This window comes from Lissotriton helveticus, chromosome 9 (assembly GCF_964261635.1).
Source record: "Lissotriton helveticus chromosome 9, aLisHel1.1, whole genome shotgun sequence".
Classification (NCBI taxonomy): domain Eukaryota; kingdom Metazoa; phylum Chordata; class Amphibia; order Caudata; family Salamandridae; genus Lissotriton; species Lissotriton helveticus.
In genome coordinates, this window is record NC_136070.1 from 183,629,491 (window position 1) to 183,655,069 (window position 25,579).

Here is a 25,579-nt window from a genome sequence, read left to right on the forward strand (position 1 = left end):
ACATTCACCTCAAAATGTGTATAATTCAAATTGCACTTAGTTTTCCCCATGCTTAAACCAGTGAACAACAGCGTGAATGGGAAAACAAATAAAACACCTTTAATTGAGCGATGGATACAAAATGCGGAAGGCTGGACAAAAAAGGCACAAGTGAGAATGTACATCAGGACTTATTTGATGGAAGGGATAAGGTGATCAGAGACATGACAAACTGAGTTGCACCCCCAATCAAGGAATATCCATTAAAAGCTAAAACCATGCTGCCATGACTGGGGAAGACCAGATTATTTCAAGAGATTGGATTCTATATGTACACACTACAAATATATTTCTCCTTATTTAACTTCAAGATGGCATCGTATCTTTCCTTCATACCATACAATATAGAACATTTTCAAATTGAGACTCAAAAACTACTCAAGCCTCGTGAAGTACGACCATCATTGCAGACTTCCTCAAGGAAAATAAATTCTGGCTTTAATTACAATTTATACATTATTGGGTGTGGAGTGCTATTTACAAAATGCAAGAAAGGAAAATATTACTTACCCTAGGGCATGCAGTGCTGTAGATTCACATGCTGTGCATACACCTCCCATCTAGTGTTGGGCTCAGACGTGTCCAAGTTGTTTTCTTCAAAGAAGTCTTGAGTCACGAGATAGTGACTTAACCTATTACTGGTACTGCGCATGGACATTGGTTCCATTGTTAAATCGCTTTTTCCGCACTAACGGCGAGGATGTAGATGGAGCATAGAGATACAGAAAAGATGACCATGCGAAATGAGATTAAAGATGAAAAGAAATTATCTGCAACATCGACAGGCTCCCGGGGAGGAGGGTAGTGCATGTGAATCCACAGCACCACAAACAGATGCTTACAGGCTAAGTAACATTTCGCGGCATATGTAGCTGTAGATCTACATGCTGCGCAGAGACAAGTCAGCACTGAATAGACTCCAAGTCATTCAGAATGTGTCAGCGTGACAGGTTTTGGATGTATCCAAACGTATGTCAGTCAGGGAGGTTATGTATTTCCTTCATTGGCTGCCAGTCAGGAAGAAAGTGACCTTTAAAGCCCTTTGTTTAGTTCATCCAGCTCTCCGCCATCAGGGGCAGAGGACCCTGAGAACTGCTTTTCACTGGTACATCCCTGAGAAAGCGGAGCTCATCTTCTCTTAGAAAGTTGATAGTACCTAGATTTCGGAAGGCCAGGTGGGGTGGTCCATCTTTCTCAGTCGCAGCTGCTAAACTGTGGAATACACTGCCCACCCACATTGACAGTTTAACCCTTCATTTAGCCTTTCGCAAGCATATGAAAACATGTCTTTTCTCTCTCCCGTGGTGGTAGCATTTCTGGTCTCTTTTCTTTGTAGTATTCTGCTCACCTGTCACCTTTGGGTATAATGCGTTGTATAAACACTAAAATTCTTATCAGTAAAGCAGCCCTAACCTAAGGCCGTGGCTAGCATGAGGATGATGCAGAAGATTGAAAAAGAGTGGGCCGGACAGCCTGGCCAACTCTAGCTTGTTGGTGAGTGAAAACGTCCACACTATGTTTAGAAAAAGCATGGGGAGTAGACCAAGTAGCTGCTTTGCAGATGTCAGCTATAGGAAACCCACAGAAACTCTTAATAGAGTGGGATCTGGGAGGGTATTTTGGCTTTGGAATAATAACGGTCTGTTTGCATTTGAACAGCCAGCGTGCTATATAGGTCTTAAAGAAAGCATGGCCTTTGTGTGGTTTGGAGAAAATGCACAAACAAAGCTGTTGTTGTAGGATTCTGGCTCTTTATATAGTGGATCAAAAAGTAGTATACTGTGAAAAGAGTCCATGCAAATGCCAAAGGAACTATAGACACACCTCAAATGCTCTCTTTTGTGGGAGTGTGGTCGAGCAGTTAGTCATATAAGAGGGCCGTGCTGAGCATTTATTTAACACACAAACGCAGTAAATGAGACACACACAAAGAAATCGGACACCAATTTATAAAAATAAAACTAACTTTTATATGCATTTAGATGCCAAGATCATCAGAATCGGGTAAGTACTGTGAGGTATGATTTTTTACAGGTTTCAAAAGTTCCTACTTTCTGGAGCAGTCATGTTATCCTACAGGGACGGGAAAACATGTACTGGATTCTGGCACTTAACAGCGACTTACAGGACTGTTCTCCGGAACTTAAAGCGAGTATGGTGAAATGCTCAAGGACACACCAACAGGTCACCTCGGGAGGCTTTGGGTCATCCGGGTGCAGAGGTGCGTTACAGAGCTGGGTGTCCTTTGCACTTCAAAGGAGTATAGTCCGGTTAGAAAGACTGCAAGCAGGTACCGGGGGAACAGTTCAGGGGAAGCCACAGAGGGGCAAAAGAGTGAGAAGTCCCCTCACTTTTTGCCAGGGATTTGAGGCAACTTTGACTGAAGTGCAGGGTTCCTGCTAACCAGGTCCCCAGTCCAGAGGTCTTTTCCAAAACTGTATTATTGTTCACTCAATGTGCAAAACCTTTAGCACTCTCTGTAAGTCCCTGTAAATGGTACTCCTGGTACCTGGGGCCTGAGAAACTAAAGAGGGTCACCTAAGGGATGATATTTGTGCCATTTTAAGAGACTCCTCACCAATCACATGCGAGAATGCCACTGCAGGCTGCATGTTTTGGTGCAGACAAAAGTGAAAACATGACAAAAGACATCTGTGTCTCTCATGTTCCCTAACACTGCATTAAGTATGTGTAAGTCACCCCTACAACAGACTTGCAGCCCTAAAGCAGGGTGCCTTATATTACATGTGAGGACATGCATGCAAGAGAAGGTATGCCCCTGTGCTGGTCAGTTCTATTACCATCAGTGCAAATGAACAGGAAAGCCATTTAAAAAAAAATTGCTGGACACTGGTGAAAACTAGTTCCCAGCTATTTCATGGCTTCACTGAAAATAGGGATATTTATTATCAAACATATCCAAATAACAAACCCACACTGGATTTATTAATAAATGCACCCAGAGGGCACCTTAGAGGCGCCCCCTTAAAATCCTACCAGCAACGGATGTGTTGACTGACTGATTTCTGCCAGAGACGAGTTTCTGACCCTCAAGGGTGAAAGCTTTTGCACTCAGGAGGTCAGATACAAAGCCTGCTCGGGAAGAGTGTTCGCACGCACTCCCTCCGACAGGATGACCTGCTGATTGGCTTTCCAGGGCTGGTGAGCTCAAAGAAGCCACTGCCTTTCAAATGCGATTCTGGCTCCCCTCGCAGGAGAGGAAGCCAACCCTGTTGCCCAAACTCCCTTGGCACCAGGACAAGTGGAAAAATTAGTCAGTCTGGTAGGAGTGCCCACCCACAGGCTAGTACCACCCCTAAGGTTGCCTAACCTAAAGTGGACACGACTTTTCAGAGTTGGACATCTTTGTGATGGCAAACTTAAGGAACTCTGGGACAGTGTTCTACCCACTTCCCAGAGGAAGTGATCATATAGGGGGCATAGTGATCCCAAGGGTCATGAGCCCATTGGCTACTACCCTACGATTCCTTAAAACCTCTATACTCTGTAATAAGGGGCCAACAGAAAAGCAGATCCTGCCGACCTAAAAGAAGAAGACAGATGTGAACAGTCGCACAGAGCAAGAACAGAAGACACAGCAACTGACTTGGTACCAACCCTGCCGGCCTGCCTGTTGACTGACAATTGCACCAATAAACAACATGGGCTGTGTCTCCAAACCCTGAGAGACCTGCCAGCACTTCACTGAGGAACCAAGAACTCCTGTGAAGCAGTTGACCTGCTTCCCTGCATCCTGCAGACACCCAAAAGGTACATAGGTAAACCTTTGGTTCACTTTCTCTCGGGTGCATGGTTTCTTTGGGCGTCGGGTTAGGTGCTGGAGTCAGTCACGGTTGGAGGGGGCCTGCAGAAAGAGACTGCAGGTAGTGATTGGAAGTCCAGTTTAGGCAAACACATAGTGGGCTTCGCCTTTAAGGGTCTCAGGACTCCGTTGGCACCATCACATCCCTCAGCTTTGGGCTGTGGGGCACAGGTGCAGAGGCACTTTGAGCTGTTGGGTGGCAGCAGTCAGAGGCCCTCTCTTTGTCTCGGTTTGTTCTGCAGAGGGGCAAACAAGAAAGCTGGGCCACTCAATATGTGGATCTAGCTGTCCCTGAAGTCCCTCAACCTGCAGGTTTGTTCTCCTCGGCATTGGTGTCTGGTCTGGACACAAGTCTTAGTTGCTGCAACGGATCCAGTTCCCCAGGTATTGGTGTTGTGAGGCTCCAGTCGGCTCTGGCGTCCCCACACTTGGAAGGAGGACGAATCCGACATGTAGGAGACTGCTAGCTCTTCCTGGGCGGCCGCTGTATCGGTAGCCCTGGTGGGCATCAGGACGGTGACCAGGGTTTTGCGTCTCTGGTGCATGCCTGGGAATAGCTCCTCTACTTCAAGGGAGTTTATTTGGCAATTTGTGAAATACTGGCAGCCCTCCAGGTTTCTTGGAGTCTGCACAGCAGCAAGACGAGTCAGGTTCTCCACAAGGGTCAGGTGCAGCAGACAGGCAGACAGGTTTGGCGCAAAGTTAGTCGTGCTTCTCGGTTCAGCAGACTTTTGCCCACTCCTTTTGTGTCCATAGAAATCTGAAGTCCTGGTATCCATGAATCCCCTAAATACTCAATTTAGGAGTGCTAAGTGGAGTGAGGGGTAATAGCCAATGGTCTACTTACCCTTGCGGTCCCTTAGCCCTGCTAGATGACCACTTCCTTTTGGGAGATGGCATCTACCTGTACCAGAATTCCTAATTCCACCACACACAAGATGGTGGAATTTTTAAATTCGTGTTTCCAGCCTGGTAGTGCAACATACCTCCTGCATAGTTAATTTTGCAGCCTGTCCCGGTGCCATATGGCCTAGTGCAGGGGGTGGCATCTCTCCTGTCTGGGAAGGCATTCGGTCGCATATAAAAGGCGCAGAGGCCTTTGATGCCTCCTGTCTGGATATGCTGATTTACTAGCCTTCCTTGGGGAGGAGGAGATAATACCTCTCCGAAGAGCAGGCATTGTCTGTCCTCTGGGAGCAGATCCCTGATCTCCTAAGGGTCAGAAATTAGTTTGCGGTGGCAGGCTGTATTGGACTAGTCAGTCAGCACACTAGAAGGTTAGCAGGGTTCAGGGGGTACCTCTAAGGTCCTCACTGGGTGCATGTATTATTAGGTCCATCACTGGAATCAGTGTGGGTTATTAATACAGGGTGTTCAATACCAAAACACCATCTGTTTCAGTGAAGCCATTCAGGAAAGCTACCTTCCAGGAAATTAACAGCAAGGTGCAAGTGTGGAAGGCCTTTGTGACATGCCAAAGCCACTGCATCTCATATATGCAAGTCACCCCTACAGCAGGCCTTTGAGCCCTAGGGCAAGGTGGATTATATTTTACATGGACATATCTGCATGAGCAGATACGAGCCCGTGATATACTAGTTCTATTACTAGATATTGCAAGTGTGCAAAGAAGTCAAATGTACTATGCACTGGTCTAAATGAGTTCCCCAGCTACATAATAGCTTCCCTGAAACATATGGTGGTTGGTTTCAAATACCTCCAATTAATAAACCCACACTGATTCAAGTGATTGAGTTAATACATGCACCCAGAGGGCACCTTAGAGGTGCCCCCTGAAAACCTACTGACTACTAGTGTGCTGGCTGACTGGTACGGACCAGCCTGCTGCCACAGCCTAGTTTCTGAACCCCATGCTCTCAGGAGGTCAGGAACAAAGTCTGCTCTGGAAGGAGGTGTTTACACCCCCTGCAACAGGGCGATCTGCAAATTAGCATTCCAACACAGGGAGCTACAAAAAGCCCACCGCCTCTGGTATGCGAATCTGGCTTCCAGAGGTGAGGGGATGCCAACCCCCCCGACCAGGGCACATTTGGCACCTAGACAGGTGGGAAAATTAGTAGTCTGAGAGGTGTGTCTACCCTCGGGCTAGTCCCACCCCTAAGATGGGCTATATGATGAGGATACAACATTTAAAAGTCTGCCACCCTGGTGATGGCAGAATTAGGATCTCTGGGACAGTTATGCCCACTTTCCACAGCAAGTGGTCACATAGGGGACGTAGTGACCCCCCAAGGGTAAGTAGCCTCTTGGCTACTACCCTACACTTCTCTAACGGCCCTAAATCTTGTATTTAGGTAAGCCCCTGGCAAAAGGAAATAAGATTCCTGCTGACCTAAGAAGGAAACCGAAGAGCTGCTAGAAGCAAGGACTGTGGTGAAGCAACTGACTTGTAACCATCCCTGCCAGCCTGTCTGCTATTCCAGACAAACTTGCGCCAAAGTCGTCTCGTCCTGCAGCGGCTCTAAAAGCCTGGCAGTACTTCCTGTCTGCAACAAAGAGCCAGAAACCCCATCTTGCAGGCAATCCAAAAGGACTGACTCTGGGCTGCCGCAAACCCCACACTGGAAAGCACCATTGCACCAGTGTCCCCTTGCCCACTTTGAAGAGGGCCAAGGTTCCAGCGTGGTCCCCTGACCCTCTGAGCCAACCTGGATTTTGCCCTCAGTGGACTCACAGACACCCCCTGCATCCTCACTGTGCAGGCCCACTCGATCGAGAGTGTCTCTGGTGACGAAAACCTGACACCCAAGAACACCTGTGCACCCGGCCGCCCTGGCCTGAGGAGAAGAGGACCAAAGTTGTCTCCACGTTCCCAAGCATCGTGAGACCTGAGCCCCTTGTTGGTTCAGCCAGATTGTCTCCCAGCCTGCAGCCTCTTTGCAACCCTACCGTTCTCCATTAAAGTTAATGGGACATCCGACGCCTAACACCTCTGCACCCAGACACCCCACAGCCTCTCGAGGTGACCTTGCCCATACTCATCTTAAGACCAGGAGATTGGTCCTGTAAGTCGCTGTGAAGTGCCCGAATGCAGTACATGCGTTCCTCATAGGATAACATGGGGCACCCAACGCTACAAAGTACCTCTGCACCCCGCCGCCCCGTTGCTACCTGCGGTGACCTGTTGGTGCTGCCTTGGACCTTGCCCCATACTTACCTTAGGTCCCGTAAGTCGCTGTGAAGTACCTGTATGCAGTGTATAGTGTATGTCTTTTCTTCATAGGATAATATTGCCGCTTCAGAAAAAGTGTCCATTTTTTAAAACTGTAGAAATTCATAACTTGAAAAGTACTTATCTGATTCAGATATTGGCATCTAAAGTCATAAAAGTATCTGTTATTATTATAAATTGGTGTCGAATTTCTTTATGGAGTGTGGTTTTACTTACTACATTTACGGTTGCAATAAATGCTTAGCATTATCCTCTGATATGTCTAACTGCCCGCTCACACTACCACAAGAGAGCATATGGGATCCTCTCGTGTTTGCTGGGACTCTTTGCACAACGTACCTCTTTTTGGTCCATTATACAAAGAGCCAGCTTCCTACAAAGGATATGAACAGTCCCAGCAAGAACATCACACGGCGTCAACCCGGAGCTCGAAGAGACACATCTGACCAGACGGCGGAGATAAAAAACAATCTAGTAATGGAGCCAATGGCCAAGTGCATTATGAGTAATAGGTGTGGTCACTATATCTTGTGACTCAAAACACTTCTTTGAAAGAAAAACAATTTGCACGTGTTCGCGAATGGCTTGCATAGAAGATATTTCACCAAGACTTTTTCTACTTGAACCAGTGCCTGCTGATATCTTTTTGTACGTGCAGTGTGCGCTAAAATTTAAAAAAGAGACGCAATACACATTTCACAACAAAGCACTTATTTTGTGAAATTCTTATGGGGTCTAGGTAGTTGAGACCTTGAATCCTAAAGCTCTAACAAATAAAATAAAATGGCTACCATCACATTGTACATCTGGTACTTGTGTGCTGCTCGGACCCAGATAAAGACAAATTCCTGTAGGCTCCTTCCAAACTTACCACCTTTACTAAAAAATGATTTCCCTAAAATGTTCTCAAAATGTCAACATTCCACACTTACAACTTGACCTCATCTTTATTAAAATACTTCTTCAAATAATGCAATTAGTCCTTATGTTTGGTATATGCTCCAGCTGGTCTACTGATACTGTGTCACAAGTTACTTTGCAGTGACCCTTGCAAAACTTAAAATGTAATGTTATAAACTTACCCTGCACTGTTGTTCGTACTCCTTTTTAATTTTTGACAATCGCTCCTCCTGTAGCAAAAACTCAGCACTGGCCGGATCGAGATCACCAAACTTTTTTAAAAGAAAGTAAGAAAAAACAAAAACGCTGAGTGGTTCTATATATTTTATTGAGTCTTTGCTTGAGATAAAGCTACCTTCTTCTGAGAAAAATCAACATAGACAGGTAGTGCGCAGATTCTATTTGCAATCACTTATGCAACAAAATTACACATAGTCCAACATTTTTAAAACTTAACTGCACCAATACCAAGCTGAATATCGCGAGACTCCTATAGGTGTTAACCCCTTCCATGCTCATGACGAGCTCAGCTCGTCATGCAGTACACTGCTTGTGTGCCCATGACGAGCTGAGCTCGTCATGAACAATGGGATTCAAGGGAGTTCAGCATTCAGGGATGATTGCAGCAGCACTGATGGTGTTAAAACAATCAAAAGATGCCACGTTTTGGGGTATAATGAATAGGAGTAGGTGTCAATTTATTATGTTAATGGGTAAAATAATCGCAAGCTAGCAAGTTACAGAACAATTTAGGGTGCAGAAATCCCCCAGTTGCCAGTGTTGATTTTAAGAGGGGGAAGACAGGAGGCATTCTAAATCTTCATGATATCGCTGTAGAAGAAGACGGATTCAACTCAATGGTCCCTTGGGTTGGCAGGTAACAGGAGCCAAATTGCAAAAAGACAGGACTACAAGCACATGACAATCCAGGTCATCCAACACAGCAATTATAACTGGTGCTCATATCAGCAGCACACTGACTGATATTACCAAAGACCAAGTGATCAGAACCCCCCTCCCGACTGTCATCAATCCCATCATGGTACATGGCTCGCACTTGTATGGTCTGCAGGCATTCAACTTCCGGGATCAGTGGTTGGCATTGGAGGAATTTGCATGTATGCATCATTTTATTAGTGCTTTTGAATGGCACTGTAGGAAAATTACTTGTAGCTTAATTCTCATTTGAACAACATGTAAGGGTGATGACCACTAGATTACAATAATGGTAGCTAACAAATCATTATTTTGTTTTCATTATGAATAAGAATAAGCAGGTTAACTGTCTTTTGAGGATTATGTAACAGTTTAGAAGACCCCACATGATTTTCATTGCTAGAATGTTCACTTCAAGTGACCAACAATCATCTAAATACATGTTCTCAAGATCATAAGTAAATGGCAATTCCATATGAACAACTGCTTGTTCTAAAATGTTTTGCTCGGTTGGATATCTCCAGAACAAACACATTTAAAGAATGCTGAGCACATACTCAACGCTGTAGGATGTTAATTCACTTTCCCGATGGTGATATGTAAGCTCACTCAGCTGTTCAAATATTTGGAGCGGTTACAAACAAATAACTAACTGTGATGGATCAGCTAAATGTCAGACAATACCTCTGTGTTGCATTCAGATCGCTGACAATTAAGAGAAGACATTGGAGACCAAATTTGCATTCTGAAATTGGAGAGAATACATACCTTCTCCTTCAACATGTTTTCAACATTTCTTTGTAATTTGTTGTTCAGGTTTTCAGATTCCACCAGCTTCTTCGCAGTCTCCAATAGTTCTTTTTCCAACCGGCTGTTCTCCTTTAAAAAAACAAAAGGAAAAAATACATATATGTTATTTATGGATTTAACCCCCAGCACTAGATGAAGATCAATGCCTGAATGGATACATACTGCATGTAATGTGAAAAACAAACCTTAAACTCAAACTTATGAAGGATACCAAAATCGATACAGTGTAATAGTAATCAGCCCAAAAGATACCTGTAATGCTACTCTGTTTGAACCTCTTAGGCCATGCTGGAAGCCCAAGCCTCCCAAGCACAGTTTTTATTGTCCTTTGCTTGCATAAGACCTTGCAAATTATAGAAGTAACATTACTACCTTCAAAGAGATGGTGAGTCGATCCCTTGAAAAGTTCTCGTCCCTCTTCAGCTTCTCGAGTTCCTGTTCCAGATCCGACCGCTGCTTGTTCGCATGCTGTAAAATCTGATCTCTTTCTTTTCCAAGTTCGCTTCTTAGAGCTGTAGTGCGTTCCTTGTAATCTTCTTCCAGTTTCCTACAAATTAAATGGAGTATTTAAGTTCTGTTAAGACCAGCGGAGATGCATGCTACGTATGTTCTGATTCTATTTAAATTCTCTGCGTTATTTGGTACCCGCATTCCTCTCCAATGCTTGTTCTATCTTTGCTTACATGGATGCACAATTATTTAGAAAGACAACAGTGAGAAGCAAGACAATCTTCTGTATCTCCATGCATACTTCTAGAGAGGGCACCCAAAGACTGGTTGCATGAAACAATGGCAATGCAATACTAGAAAACTATTCAAGTATACCTTCTACCAGGTTCATTCAATAGCTCTCTAAAGCCTGGATTTTAGTAACAAGCGAGTAAAGGGCAGCATTGCTACCTGAGGTTGTGCTCGTGCTGCTGCTCTATTGCTGCATGGTGGTCATCTACTTCAGAAGCCAAAAGAGATTTCAGTTTCTCATTTTTATCCAAGTCAGACCGCAGCTTTTCAACTTCTCTGGCACCCTGGTCAGCACGTCCTCTAAAAAGGAAAAATACACACTGAATTAATTTAAGTTATGTCTTTGTTCAACAATTGGCTTTGGAGCAGGGAAGGCAACAGAGACCCACCATTAATTAACTGCATGTTATACTCTAACCCCAGACTCTAGTGATGTACTCTTCAAAATGAAAAAACAAACCTATACACTTGAATACCTGCGCCGGGAAACCCTTGGGTAGCTGTGCGCCTTATAAGATTAAAATAACAATCTGATTTGTGTCCATTTTAGTTGGATGAAGACTGAAGGTAGCTAAATGCATTTATTTGTGAACTAATTCCTCGTAAGTTATGGTTGCATGCAGTTCTATGTATAAGTTAAGTGAGAGAACATACTATGGCAGATATATTTGAGGCACACACATACAGTCAGTCATCATACAGAGAAGAAAACAAATCAGCAAATAACCTCACTTTGCTCCTTATTCAAATTTAACAACTGCTCTCAAATCCTTCTCTTGATCCTGCAGGAGTTTATACAAAATGTTAAATGACTCAGTACCTCCATGTTGGACCTGTCTGCTTCTGAGAGTCCCCTCACCAATATGATTTCTTTTGTTCCCCTGAACCTCCCAAAATTTGCCGCTTTTTATTTGTCTACCAGGACCTTTTTGTGTGTTGTTTCATGGGGCTAGGTGTTCCTTGACACCCAGTTGCTCACAAGGTTTCTGGCACCTATGTACAAGGCGCCTGGCGAAACCTGTGGAAATGAAAACTGAGGTTGGCAACCTGTGTGTGTTTAACCTTAAAATGGTGGACACATATTTCCCTCATGTGAGTGACTCCCATTGGAGCCTCCTTGAACCCTGACCTTTTGAGGTTTTGGCGCCCTTTCTGGTTGGCGCGCTTTCCTGACAGGAATTTCATAACTTTCCTCATGTACACAAAATGGCTGCTCCAGAGCCCCAGTACGGTGGCTCTGAGTGACCAAAAGACACCTCAAAAGTGCCATGCCATTGACACAGCCAGGGAAGGTTCTAGAACCTTCTGGCTCGTGCCAGTACCTCAGGGCACTGGCTATATAAAGCCCAGTCCCTGGCGGCCATTTTAGATGTAATTCAGATTCCAGACTTGACACCAGAGTGACACCTGCCCTGCTGACCCCTGAGGTGGCTGAGAGCACAGGCAGTAGAGTGGCAAGGGTTAATAGCCTAATTCCTGACTGGCGTTCCAGTCAGGCGTGTTCCAGTAACCTTGCGCCTACAGCGTCTGCCCAGCTAGTGCCTCATTGCCCTAAAAGACTGTGGCCAAGTTTATGTGCCGCCCCCCCCCCCCCGGTGGGGAAATCGTGAAGAAAAGGCGAGTCGCGACCTTCCACAGTGCCCCCTTCGTGAATAGCGCCTATCGCAGGGGACTCGGACGTCTCCGAGCCCCACCGGCGTTGCGCGCTTCCTGGTTGTGCAGTGATCGAAGGTGAGGTGGTGCACCGGGGCGGGGAGAGGCCGGCCTTCATTGGGCGGGATTAGCGTCCCTGTCCTTTCCCAGAGACCCGGGAAACTGTTGCCGTGGGCGGGACCAGCCCCCGTATGAGGAAGTCGGAGGGAGGTCCGTGAAGCCCCTGAAAACCCTGATGCTGGCGTAGGAAGTGCTGTGCCCCGACTGAATCGCTATTCGCTTGCAGCCGTAGTGAGGTACACGCGCATGGGCCCCGCGTGAACATAAAAGAGTCCCCAGTGCACCGTGAATCCAGAGAAGCCCGCATGCATTCCCCATGATTCCACAAGTACTGTTATCCTTTTCAAAGTGGGTTTATCTTGCAAATGTAAACTTCCTGATTTATTTAATTGGTTGCAGCGATACCAGAATGAAAATGTGGTTATGCATTTAAATGAACCAGGCTTTATTATTCCATGTATTGGTGATATATAAACCTGATATTCATTTTATTTATTGATAGAGCTATTCCTAATATTTATGCAACACCAGTGTTCCTGAAGTCGTATTTACTGTATTTATTCTCAACCTGAATCCCAGAGTGCTGTAACAAATGAAATGTGAATGTGCTTCCCCAATTGATCCCTATTTACAGCAGAGAACTTTTATATAAAGGAATCGTATTTTTCTACAGCAGTGGTGTGGTGTCCTTCTTTTTGGTGTGACTGTGCAAGGGGTTATTATTGGGTCAGAGCCGGCTTAGCCCTACAGCCTTCACTGCCTTGACACTTGAGCCAAGCTACCCCCTTTGTGCTGGGCTTGCCCATCACAGGTCCAACACTCCATTACTGCAAAAAAAGGTTACTGCTGTTAACAACTGCAGCAATTACAAGCCTGTCTCAAGCATAGCATCCCTTCCTTCGAAGGAACATTGGGAGGATCAGCTACAAAACGACATGAAGTCCAATATCAGAAAATAAACTGGTTGTCTGGCGAAAGTGAATCTGTCCTGTCCTCAATCACGGACAACATCTGACAGGATTTGGATATTGGTTTTCCTTGCCCTCATCTCCTCAGCTATTTCAGTGGCACTGGCATTAGACCAATTCATTCTCTAGGAATGGCTCCAATAAATTAGTGTAAATGACACTGCTTGCAAAAAGACAAACTTCTTTCTGACTGACTTGTGGAAACCAATCCACGGTTGTCATCTCAATTGCCACCTGTCACACTCACATGCTGGGTAATCACAGGGTGTACCTGTGTCCAACTTCTATTAAATATCCATCCTCCTTTCTTAGATGCCGAGTGCCCTCATGGACATTACGCTAGTTCCTGGTTTTTAGTCAACAGCACTCTCTACAGGGCTATTTTTGAGTCCCAACTAAAACTTAAAAGTGAAGCTAAATGTCCCAGAAGGCAGGACTGTTTTGGCTAAAAAGTCCAAAACTGACTGAAGGGGATTTTAACTACAAGGCAGCTACACTTTTTTGTCAAAATTAAAACAGCCTGCATAAAATTTGAAATATAGAGACTAAATGTTTACATGTTATTCACGATACTGTAAAAGAAGTTAATATCTAATTCAAAAAGTCTAAAAATATGCCACCTGAGTCAGGAACATTCCAAGGGGTCTCCACAAAGACCTGCGTGAAATCAAGAGCCCCTAAATTATGTGAGGGTAGAATTTAGTCTTAAGGACAACCTGGCCAGAAAGCAATTAGAAGGGCAGAATAAGCAACACTGTCACATTCTCAGATCAATCTACTAGCCAGCATAAGGAAATAAGACTACTTCAGCATTACTAGAAAACACACATGAGGTACCAGCAATTAAGAAAGATGATATCCTTGCCTTCCATACTGTTGAAGCACAAGTACTTCAGGATCCTGGACTCTTACTACTAAAACACTTTAGGTTCTTACTACAGGCCGCACAGCTCACTTCATTAAGCATCAGTGGTTGAGACTGGTTTCCAGAAGTCACAGAGAGCAATCCTCCACTATAGACCTTTCCATTGATCCTTATGAGAATTGATGCATTGAGCCCATTGAGTTGAGAATTTGTGTAAGAGATGATTTACAATGTAACAAAAGTGCAAAATATGAGGCGACAAACGCTTTAATAATAAATCTCATATGAAATCCTATCAAACCATTATTTAAGATAAAAGGGCAATCTTGAGGACACGCTTGTATAAGCAGAAAACATGCCAATGCTTTCTTAATCAAGCCAAATTCAAGCAACAGCAAAAGACTCAGTGAAGATGGGGAATTTGATTCGGCTAGATGCGGAACACGTCAGCAAATTCTGTCTTTGAGGTGTGAACACGTCAAGGATGAATGAAAGTGGTGCTGGGAAATTAGCAATAACCTCCCCCACCGCCCTGATATTCAGAGAAAGAGGGTCAGTCTATAGGGGATTTGGGAAACACTTCTTAAATGGTGAATGAATGTCAAAGGAAGCCCTGGAAGGTCTCAACCTTAGACAGGAAAGAAACCATTCGGAACAACACGTAACCATAAGTCCCATACTTACACTAAATGCCGAATCTCAGATTTGAAGCTGGCGAGCACAGCCCGATGGATTTCATTTTTGGTGATCAGCAGCTCATTCTCCAAGGCCATGGTGAGCTCAGTCAGGTTGATCTTTCCATCCATGCCAAAATCCAAAGCCTAATAAAAAATGTTTAAAAAGTTCATTTGCAACCACGGCTTTATATGCATAAATAACATTTGATACAAATTAGGATCAGATTGTTTCATTTTCATAGAATGGTCTGTGTGTACTTCGGTATCAGGTAATATTATAGTGCACATTAAACAATTCATAGCAATCTCTGAAAGTTCAGGCAGTGTGGACTTATTTGCTTGATTTAGGTTTTTTTGGTATGCAAACCTTGTACCATTTGATGATCCTCCCCACCCCCGCACTGGAATTATGGGCAGAAGGCAAACTTATCTACATGGAGTAATTAAGAGTAACATGTTTTCTGTTTTTATCCTAGAATTAAGCTTTCTTCATAACACAGTAGAAGATACGTGCAGAGGAAATCTGAAGACCTACATCTCTGGAATGTGAAATATCAAACTTACCAAAAAAGGCACCACTTGTGAATGTGAGTGGCATAAGAAAGCAGAAGCCACCAAGAAATATACATAGATTTATGTCAGTTTATGGAATTTTCTACTGCAAAAATGAATCAATGCAAGCAGTCTCTAAAAACCTGAATTAATAGGCTAACATTTAAACAAATCGACAAGTCCAGCACCAATATATTTTACAACTGAAAAAATGCCCAACTGTTAACCTGCAGGACCCAGATAGAATGCACTGTAGTCATCCATTTTTTACCCAGCCACTTCATCCAAGCTACTATTACTGGCTAAATAAATGATGGAGGTAAGCCGCACACACCTGGTGTATTAAATGGGGAGAAGTCACTACAATGCTTGCTGTTTATCCTGGGAAGTCACACTGGATGCCAGGAACAGGATTGCCCCTTGGCGCTTCTGACTAGATGTCACATTTTGTCTGCCCGGGTGCTAGGCTCCCCATCCCCAATCTTTCCTGTACCTTCCTCTCAGCAGCCTAGCCTTTTGATTTTTATTTCTTAACAGTGCTTTTATTTTTACTACAACCCATTACCAGTAACACTGGAATGGCAACTTCTCTTTAGAGGATCTCATAAAACATCCTGCTACAGTTCCTTTTTACCAAGGAAAATAAAAAGAAATGTTGGGCAGAATGCATGAATTAATATTGGTCATGTGTAATTAGTCCCTTTCAGGCTTAACATTATGAATGGCACTCATGCCAAACTCTTTTGAAACATACCATTATTAAGAGGATGGAGAGTACCAAGTAGAACTGCAGGCTTTGCAATAGGTCGATCAAGAGAGGTATACAAGACTCATGTACTGAAGAATGGAGTTTAGCTTCTACACCGTGCTAACATGACTAAAGCATGTGGTAGGTAGAAACTCATCCTGCGAGAAACCCATTGAAAGAATCAGCCCTGGCAGGCTGTCAAGGTTACAGTATTAGCGCATTGGCTGACTAAATAGGTTATAACTTTCAACGTATCTCTGTAGATACCGCTTAGAGTCTAATGGAATGATTCATTGGGTAGGATATTTCTAGAATCCAAGGAAATGTAAAAACAGTAGTAAATTTGAAAGACAGGAGAAAACAAAATATAAAGAAGTGTCAGGTTTTTTTCTCCAAGTTTAATAGAATTTTATTTTCCAAGGACAAAAACTAAGCTGGTTTCGGAAGCTGGCTCTTTATGCAATATCAACATTTTAACATACCATGTAAAGAGTCCAGGGATTCCCTTATGAGTGGACAGGGGCTTGCTATGCAATCCCAAAGTGCTCTATTAGGTGGTAGTGTAGTTGAGAACGCTTAGGCTTAACACAGAGGAGAGCAAGACATTTGGAAATGCACACAATGATCAGTAAATGACACACGAATCAAGAAGGACATCCATACCAATTTATTAAAATAGCAAGTATCTTTTTATATATTTAGGCATCAAAGAAAAATCGTTTAGGTAAGTAAGTTTTAAAAAGTGCCCACAGTGCAATTGGAGTTCTGCAATGTTATCCTATAGAAGGAAGGACAAGTTCTTAAAACAGGTATAGAACAGCGACTTACAAGACCAATCACCAAGAGTTAAGATGAGTGGTGGGCAGCACCACCAGAACACCACCAGTGGCGGCATGAGGGTGGCCGGGTGCAGGGTGCAAAACAGTATTGGGAGCACTGCAAAAGCTGCAGGCTTTAGCTGCAAGGACAGTTGGGGTGAACCAACAGGGTGTAGTGTAGTTCCTATTATCCCAATAGGCTCTGCGCATTGGAATAATACCTTCAATAGTATAGGCCTAGACCAGACGTTAACTAGGTCTTCTATTGTCGATATTAGACTTAAAGTTTTGGGTTTGCCAGCTAGCTCAGAGTTCACTAGAAACTTTCTCGAATAGGCAAGGAGGAGTTGAACCTCCCTGGATAGACAAGAAGGGATTTAGTTTCTGACAACCATAGAACATGACAACTTTGCTCTCCCCTAATCAAGAGTGTATCTCTAGAGTCGTGTGAAAACAAAAGACAACTTATTTTACTCAGTCAGTACGTGCATTCTTAGTCTCACCAGATTGTAGAGAAAAGGAAGAGACGGGCGTGTTCAATAAAAGATGGTATTTATTGATCAGTCTCTTTTCTCATACAAGAGAAATGGATCGATATTATCGCAATACTTATGGTTAAGTAAAGTGCATACAAATAAAAGCAGAAGTATAAAATAATACTGTAAAAACATTTATATGGTTTCTAAGCCATAAGGTGGTTTAAAATTGATAAAATAGATACATACACATATATATTTGACTAATCGTACTCAACTGGTGTTTCTACCTACGCCTACCCCAGTGTACCTGACCTAAGCCCAATACGTGGGCGGGAATAGAAAGTAGCAGTTTAAGTTAAGTTTGTTTTGCCAAGTGACTGACTCAAGAAGTCTCTGCAAGGGGTTATTCAGTTCTGTACCTGGAATCTAGGATGAATGAGGGATGGTATCTCTCGTCTCTGGTCTCGATATTCCAGGCTGCCTGCGAGGGCTACCCGGAAGCGCCGGAGCTGGATTTCTCGGCAGGAGAAAGCAGCGTCTCGTTCTCAGCGCGTCAGGAAGGCGGGGCTGCGCCAGCGGGGTCTGCTCTGCTCTGGGCTTCGGCAAGTCTGGCTGCTCCGATCTCGTCACCACCGCGTGTGTTTGCTTAAGGCAATATCGGTAATATTTATACCTGTAAGGTGCCGAGATTGACGTAAGGATGGACATAGATACGTCAATAAGGATGTCATACGAGCTGGTCGTTAGCACATTCTTTTACTGAAGTTCTCGGGGAAATCAAAACAATGGCCGCAGGGTTTTTCCCAGGTTGTCATAGGTTTGATTTGTTTTGAGAACTCCGTATGCCTTATCAGGGGCTGGAGGAATATTTGCTTTGCCTAATTAGATGGCAAGCGTTATGACCTAATCAGGTAACGCGCTCCTGAGCCGTGGTCTGGCGTAATCAGATAACGGTTTCTGCATCATGGGATGGCTGCTAGTTAGCTTGTTAACCAGAATAGGGTCAGGAATAGGGGGATCGATACAGGACCTATAGGAATACATCACAAGGGGGATTCAAGGCTTGCGATGCTCATGGACGTTGGGACACCTGGGGTCCTCTTTTCCAGGGCACAAGGGCAACGGATACAGAGGTGTCTTTAGGTGCAGGGTTTCCTTACAGAGAGCAGTTGAGGGGGCCTGCATGCAGAGGCTACAGGAAATATTGGGGAGTTCTGGAGGTCCTTGTTGACACCGGTGGTCCACTTCAACTCAGGCCGGAAGTGACTGGTGCAGTGGTGACTTCAGGCATCACATTTTGGCAGTTCCGGAGGCCTCATAGTCTTCGCTTTTGGAGTTTCTGCATGATGCAGGGAACAGTTCTGCTGTTCAAGAGGTCTTGGTCTCTGATGAAGGGAGGCAGTCCTCCCAGGTTTTGGAGGCACACACCTGCAGGACAAGCCTTGTTTGGCGCAGGTTTGACAGAGAATGGCAGAAAGGATAGCAGCGTTGGGGCCTAGTTAGGTGCTATCATTGTCCAAAGGTACCCCCTAAGAGTTACTTTCAGGTCTGGGAAAAGGAGGAACAACCAAAGAAAAAAATCACAAAAACCTCCCATACGACCTACATTACTTTTGTGTAGGCAGACACCAGCTCTATGGAGCTAACCGCAATACAACTTCAACTCAGGCCGGAAGCGACGGGTGCAGTGGTGACCTCCGGTGTCAGATTTTGGTGGTTCCGGAGACCTCAGAGTCTTTGCTTTTGGAATTCCTGCAGGATGTAGGGAACAGTTCTGCTGTTCTTCAAAAGGTATGGGTCTCTGTTGAATACAGGCATTCCTCCTGGGTTTTGGAGGCACACAGCTGCAGGACAAGTCGACTTTGGCAACGGTTCGACACAGAATGGCAGAAAGGACAGCAGGGCTGGGGCTTGGTTAAGGGCACTCTTCAGTCTTCTGCGGCACTTTGTGTCCTTCTTCGTAAGTCCTCAGGATCTGGTGCCAGGGGCTCCCTAATTACTAAATTATGGGACGTTATGGGAGTGTAGGGAAGTAGCCAATGGGCTACTGGCCCTTGGGGTCACTACGCCCCTTATATGACCACTTCCTGTGGGAAGTGGGCACAACCCTGTCCCAGAATTCCCAAGTATGCCATCAAAAAGATGGCTACTTTTGAAAAATCCCCCTCCCCTCTCCCCCAGTAACCCAAATTAGGTGTGGTACTAGACTGGAGGTGGTGCACCTATCGGATTAGCTAATTTCCCGCCTGTCCAGGTGCAAAGGGGGTCCAGGACAAAGGGGTCTGCTTCCTCTCCTATGAAGGGGAGTCAGATTTGCATTTCAAAGGCTGCAGCTCTTTGAGATTTGCCACACAAGGAATGCTAATCAGACGGCCGTCCTGTGGAAAGGGTGTTAAAGCCTCTTCCCAGACAGGCTTTTGCTCTGGGTCTCCTGAGAGGAAAAGCCGCTTACCCTAGGATGTCAAAGCAGCATCTAGGGTGGCAGGCTGCGAGAAACCAGTCAGCAAGGACACGACCGGCTGGTAGGTTTTCAGGGGCCACCTCTATGATGCTATCTGGGTGCACATATTGGTAAATCCAACACTGACATCAGTATGGGTTTATCAATACGAGATGTTCGATACCAAACATCTCTGTTTTCAGTGAAGCAATTGTGTAGCTGGGGAATTAGTTTTCACCAATGTGCCCCAAAGAGTCTTAAGATGGCTTCTCTGGTCACTTGCACCGGCAGTAATAGGACTGACAGGACAGGAGAATATCTGCTCATGCAGGTATGCCCTCACATGTAATATTCAGCACCCTGCCTTAGGACTGTTCGGTGACTTACCAAAATTACATGTAATGGCAAGGGACATGGCACACAGGGATATGTGACATGCCGGGTTTTCACTGTTGTCTGCCCGAAGACACGCAGCCTGCAGTGGCAGACTTGCACGTGCTTTCTGAGGGGTCCCTTAGGGTGGCACAATTCATTCTGATGCCATTTGGGACCCTCTTTAGTACCTTTGGGCCCAGATACCAGAGGGCACCATTTATTAGGGCCTTAAGAGTGTGCTAAAGATTTTGCCAACAGGGGGAACAATTGTACAGTTTTTTAGTGAAAGAACACTGGTACTGGGGACTTGGTTAGCATCAAATATCAGGCAAAAGTGTGTGTGTGTATGGGGGGCTGGGGAGTACTGCAACAAAAATCCAGTTTCCTACAGTTGGCAACATTGATCAGTGTTGAAAATGAGCACTGGGACAAGTTAATGCATATAATCTGCTATGTACAGTTAGGGTTGGCTGATCACACCAGAAGTGTTAAATGTCATGTCTTAATATTCATTTATTAAAAACAACAAAAGAAAAATATGGCAAAAGCCGAAAAATTCTAGTCTTCGTTTTTTGATCCAGATGAACTAACTAACTAGATAACAATGAAGGAAAGTCAAGAATTGTATACTTGTTATTTGGTGCGCATGGATCTATTTGGTAACCCTAATGTGACCTCTACTAGTCAGAGATGCAGATACTGACTCACAATGCTATGCAAGTAGAATTACACAGAAGAGGCCAGCAAAGTAACGGGCATCCATTGTGATGTTCCTTACTCATCATCTTTTCAATAAGTTGGGAGTCTGAAATCTTCTAAATCCCGCTAGAAACTATTTCTCCAAACAGATATCAAAGACTGGATGGATTTTTATACGTCATTATTTTCTCCATCTGAAATGTGATTTCTTCCATAGGAGGTGATAAATATTAAGTGGATATAACCACTGAATCTGCCCATCCCTCTGTTAGTAAATGCTTATGTGTTGTCTTTGACTGTATCTGTTTGCATGTGTGGTGGCTATGTAAGTAAACCTCCAGTGGCGATCTACTTGCTTGTGCAACTGCACGTCTGGTGATTTGTGTGCATATAGGTCAGCTGATTTGTGCACATGGGGATGTGCAAATAGGCTTATCTGTGTACACTGGTGCACATGGAACTGGTGACCTGTGTATGTAGGGGTCTCTGAATGTATGTGGTTCTGGTTGTCTGTGGGCAAGGGTGCATGTAGACCTCTGGACATGGGTTTATAGTTGCATGCAGGTGTGATCTCTGTGCAGGGGTACATGTAGTCTGTGCATTTGTACATGCAAATCTGACGGCTGTTGCATGCGGCTGTGTAGATGTGGTACTCTTTGCATGCACGCATTAAAAACAGGAATTCAATGGAGATCCTGACTGAGCTTAATTTATTTGAAAAAATAACCCAATGCATGTAGAACGGGCACCCAGGGCCCAAGAAATAGGTTAATTTTTGTTCAGCAAGCAAACTATTAGAAAGAATTGCCATACATTAAAAGATCTGCGGCATGAAGACACTTTCTTCGACACCAATTATACGTTTGCTTCAACGCTTGACTAGTTTTGTCATACATAGAGAGCACAATACAGCAACAATGCATGCAACCAGACGGCCGATGCCACGCAGCCGACGTACCTCTAGCACCGCCTGACTGTTCTCGATGCCATCCTCGTGCCAGACGTCCAGGATCTGCTCCACCGAGCCGTACCCCGACCCATCGTCCAAGCAGGAGAACAGCCGGAAGCCGATCATGCTGATCATGGCTGAAGGAGTGATGGTCCGCCTCCCGCTTTCATCGAACGACTGCAGGGCAGAAAGAAACAGACCTTCAGCCACAACCGAGCAACATGCTTCTTTCACAATAGTAATGTTTGTCAGCCTGCAAGCTGCGGACATCTGATCTGGGACATCTGATAAGACATCTGATCTGAGACACTGCAGGGACCTACAGGTTTCCACTGCAGGTAAAATGGACAGTTCTTTTTCCCAAAACGGTTTAGGGAACACAACCAGTACAGAACGGCCCCAACTCTCCCTGCACGCGGACTTTCTGTTTCAGCAAGACCAGCTCCTGATGTTTACTTGTTACTAGAGCCCCCTCGCGCACCCTCCCCTCAAGACCAATCAGACCTCTCCTTGTTGAACGGGCCAAATACGGTCCAATTGCAGCAGGTTACTCTCCGGTGGATTGACAGAACCAGGAAGTATTTATCCTATGCCAGCAAGGTGCAGGAGCTCTGGTCGCACACGTGGTTTGTTGCAACCCCGTTTTGTAAAACACATGCTTAACAAGGCCGAATTACAACGCACTGTAATGAACTGCCGTGATTCACGCAGACTGACTAGTGCGTCAATTTGGTGCATAAAAATGTCTCTTTCTTTCACAGGATTATATGTACACAAGAGGAATGTTTTACAAAACTAACAAAAGAAAACTTCCCCCCCAGAATGTAAAATATTATGGTGGGGGGAATTCATTATGTAAAGCAGCCATTCACTTTTTTTTCTTCCTCAATCACCATTCTTGTGTATTGGTTAGTGGTTTGTTAAAAAAAAAATAAAAAAAAAAACATTCGGACAGATTTGAAAAGCATTTTTGCAAAACAAGCATTATCAAAGACTATAGGTATCGCCTTCGCTATAGGATGTAGACCTATTTAATTTGCCCCCAGATGTGGTCTCTCATGGGCGCGCCTTCCTGCACAGCACCTAGTTTGTAATGAGGTTTTCAAAAAACAAACTCCGTTACAAGAGGTCCAGCGTGCATGTATGCACAAGGGCACAGGCCATATTGTAATCGATTTTATGATTGCTGAAAGTCCAGTAGATGTTGGCCATTTTATTATACAATTGCATACGTTTTTTCGGGAATCCATTATTGGTGCTGTACATGCAGCACCTTATAATTACGTTTTTCATGTTTTTGAAAACCATTACAAGTGCGTGCACATTGCCATTTAAGAATGGTTGGCTTTACCAATGCCTGTGAATCAATTCAAGAAAAACTTGCTTCAAAGCTAAAGTAAGAGCATGCCGGTGAGCGACAGTCAGCAAAGGGAGGCAGCAGAACAGTGAGGAATTTATCGAAGGGGACACTTCTTAAAGCACTATATAACCACCCACGAATGACTTGGCTTTAAAGCAGCCCTCCCACCCAATGGCAACTTCTAAAAAATGCAAACACCCAATAGCTTAAGAGCAGCTGACTAAAAGCTCCTTTTTTGTCCGGCAGATATGCGTACTGATAACACAAGGTCTCCACCAAAAAACAGCTGCAACTTTATTTAAGCGAGACTTAAACAGTGCTTGAAGCAGTAGAGCTTGTTGAAAGAGTAAGATGCTGCATCCAGTTGTAGACCTGTCAGACAGTCACTGAATGTTTATTTGTCCCAGTTCTCCCAGCCTTCACTCTGGTGTGACTGGAAATTCAAGTGTATTCAAAGTAATGCGGAGCCAGAGCCAATCAAAGGCACACTGAAGGAGAAATTGTATTAATTACATGCACAGCCTTGGTCAGGCTCAGACAACTGGTGACTTACTGAAGCTGTGTGCGAGAATCTGGATTAGAGTTTTGGCAGCCTATTCCCTGCTGCCTTGGGGTTCAGAGAGTGTCAATTAACCTGATGGTGAATGCCCTTCTTGCAGGCCCAGCCCCCTAAAGGAAATGAGGGACTGGCACTCTCCGAGCTCCCTCTCTCCACTAATCAACTTCTACAATGCACCAGCAGCTAAAACAACATGCTATGCGGCCACACACACCACATAACCCATTCATTGTCTTAATCTATGTGATTCGGGAAACTCACCTATATTTACAAATTATTTACCAGATGCCCATGTTGGGCTACTGTTCAGATTTTAATTGTAGGATAATACATTTCAGTCCGTCATTGGCATATACTTCTACCCACTGATGAGGTGGTACATGTGGTACCATTTTGTGAATTCGGTGTTTAGCGGGTGTCCTCTCAAATTAAATACAATTTACATTTACCATGTACCAGGCAGATACACCATATCAGCATTTAGGATACCCAGGCATCACGAGGACACTGCATCAAAGTTTAGCGCTGCCCCCCACGTCTTACTGTAAAAGCAGAGCCATGCAGGCCCAGTCTACGGAAGACTGCCTCTTACCTGAATGGACAGGTGTCTTTTGAGCTGTCTGTAAGGAGTGGATGAAGAAGGCGTGGGAGGACTTCCATTTTTGAAAACAGCGTAGAAAAAGTCCTGAAGGCTCATCGTGTCATCTTGAGAAAGGTTTTGGAACGTGTCTTCCATTGCCTGGAAAGAAAGGTATTAATCATCAGATCAGAGATAACTAGACTACAATAAGTATTTAGAAGATATCCATTGCTGGGCATAATACGACAGCTATCCCTGGAGGGTGCATTAAATAGACCAATAACAGGACCCCAGTTCCAGTGCCTTCATACCGAGGAATCTTGGTTTGACAAGAGGGTATGCAACAAAACTACAAGCAAAGCTCTTGGATAAGCACACAGCTTTAAAACCGGACCCTGTTCTTGAACAGTAACTTCAGAACAGCACCATGTGGGTTTAAATGACTGACTTATGAACTACATATATTTTGTACTAGACATATGAGAAAACTGTGTTTTTGACACACAGTCTTCAGCCCGACATGATCTTGCTCGACAGCGCAGCGGTCTGCAAAACCTATCAATGCCAATTCTTTAAAATATAAGTAGAGTGGGCTTTCACTCTGCCCAGAAGAGTATTATTCTCACCTCATGCAATTGGCAATTTACAGTATCATTGGAGATTCCGTACACGCACATACACCCACTTTCTTAATGAACATTATGGTTATCAACGAAGAACAAAAATAAACATTTAAATAAAAATAATTGGAAAAAAAATCAATTAAACATACAAAATAATGAAACTCCGTAATTATTGTACCATAATAAAATACTGATAACATATAAGATTACATCAATGGAATCACCAGTGACAGCTGTGAAGGAATCCACGAGTGCACATTTTCAAATCCCTTTATAGCCAGTGGCAGTATCATAAAAAATGTGTTTCCTTATACAGCAGCTTTACATACTGCACTCCAGCCATATCTAAGCACTGGAATGGTTGTTACTGTTATCCAATGTAATGACACTCAATTGACTGCTCTGGATGGATGGATGGATGGATGGATGGATGGATGAGCCTGCCTTGTAGAGTTTCAAACTCATGGCCTTCAGATCAGGTTAAATTGACTGGGCCATAACCTGTGTAAGGACCGAAGTTGTACTGCAGCCATACGTTGCCTTTAACACCTGTGAGACTATCTAACTCAAGAGTCTAAAAACACCAGCCTTCCCTTTCTACTCTTTATATTCTCTGCAAGGCCATTTAGCTTCTTCCAATGATACTGCGGGTTGCAGCCTCTGAGCATCATTTCTCATCTTTTAGATAAAATTCCATATGCTTTCTTTTACATGGTGTGACAACACCTTTAG

At 44.2% G+C, this 25,579-nt stretch overlaps 1 protein-coding gene across 7 annotated transcripts in view; it reads right to left on the reverse strand.

Annotated features, from left to right (window-relative positions):
• The window catches only part of NIN (ninein), a 298,787-nt gene that overhangs the window by 131,481 nt on the left and 141,727 nt on the right, over positions 1–25,579 (reverse strand). For all 7 annotated transcript variants that reach the window (XM_078659731.1, XM_078659730.1, XM_078659727.1 and 4 more), the window contains exons 7-13: positions 24,237–24,383; positions 21,735–21,902; positions 14,673–14,809; positions 10,602–10,742; positions 10,074–10,248; positions 9,660–9,770; positions 8,138–8,227 (exon numbers count right to left, since the gene is read on the reverse strand). In XM_078659731.1, the coding sequence (XP_078515857.1) occupies positions 8,138–8,227; positions 9,660–9,770; positions 10,074–10,248; positions 10,602–10,742; positions 14,673–14,809; positions 21,735–21,902; positions 24,237–24,383 (969 nt within the window). The remainder of the gene's footprint in view (positions 1–8,137; positions 8,228–9,659; positions 9,771–10,073; positions 10,249–10,601; positions 10,743–14,672; positions 14,810–21,734; positions 21,903–24,236; positions 24,384–25,579) is intronic.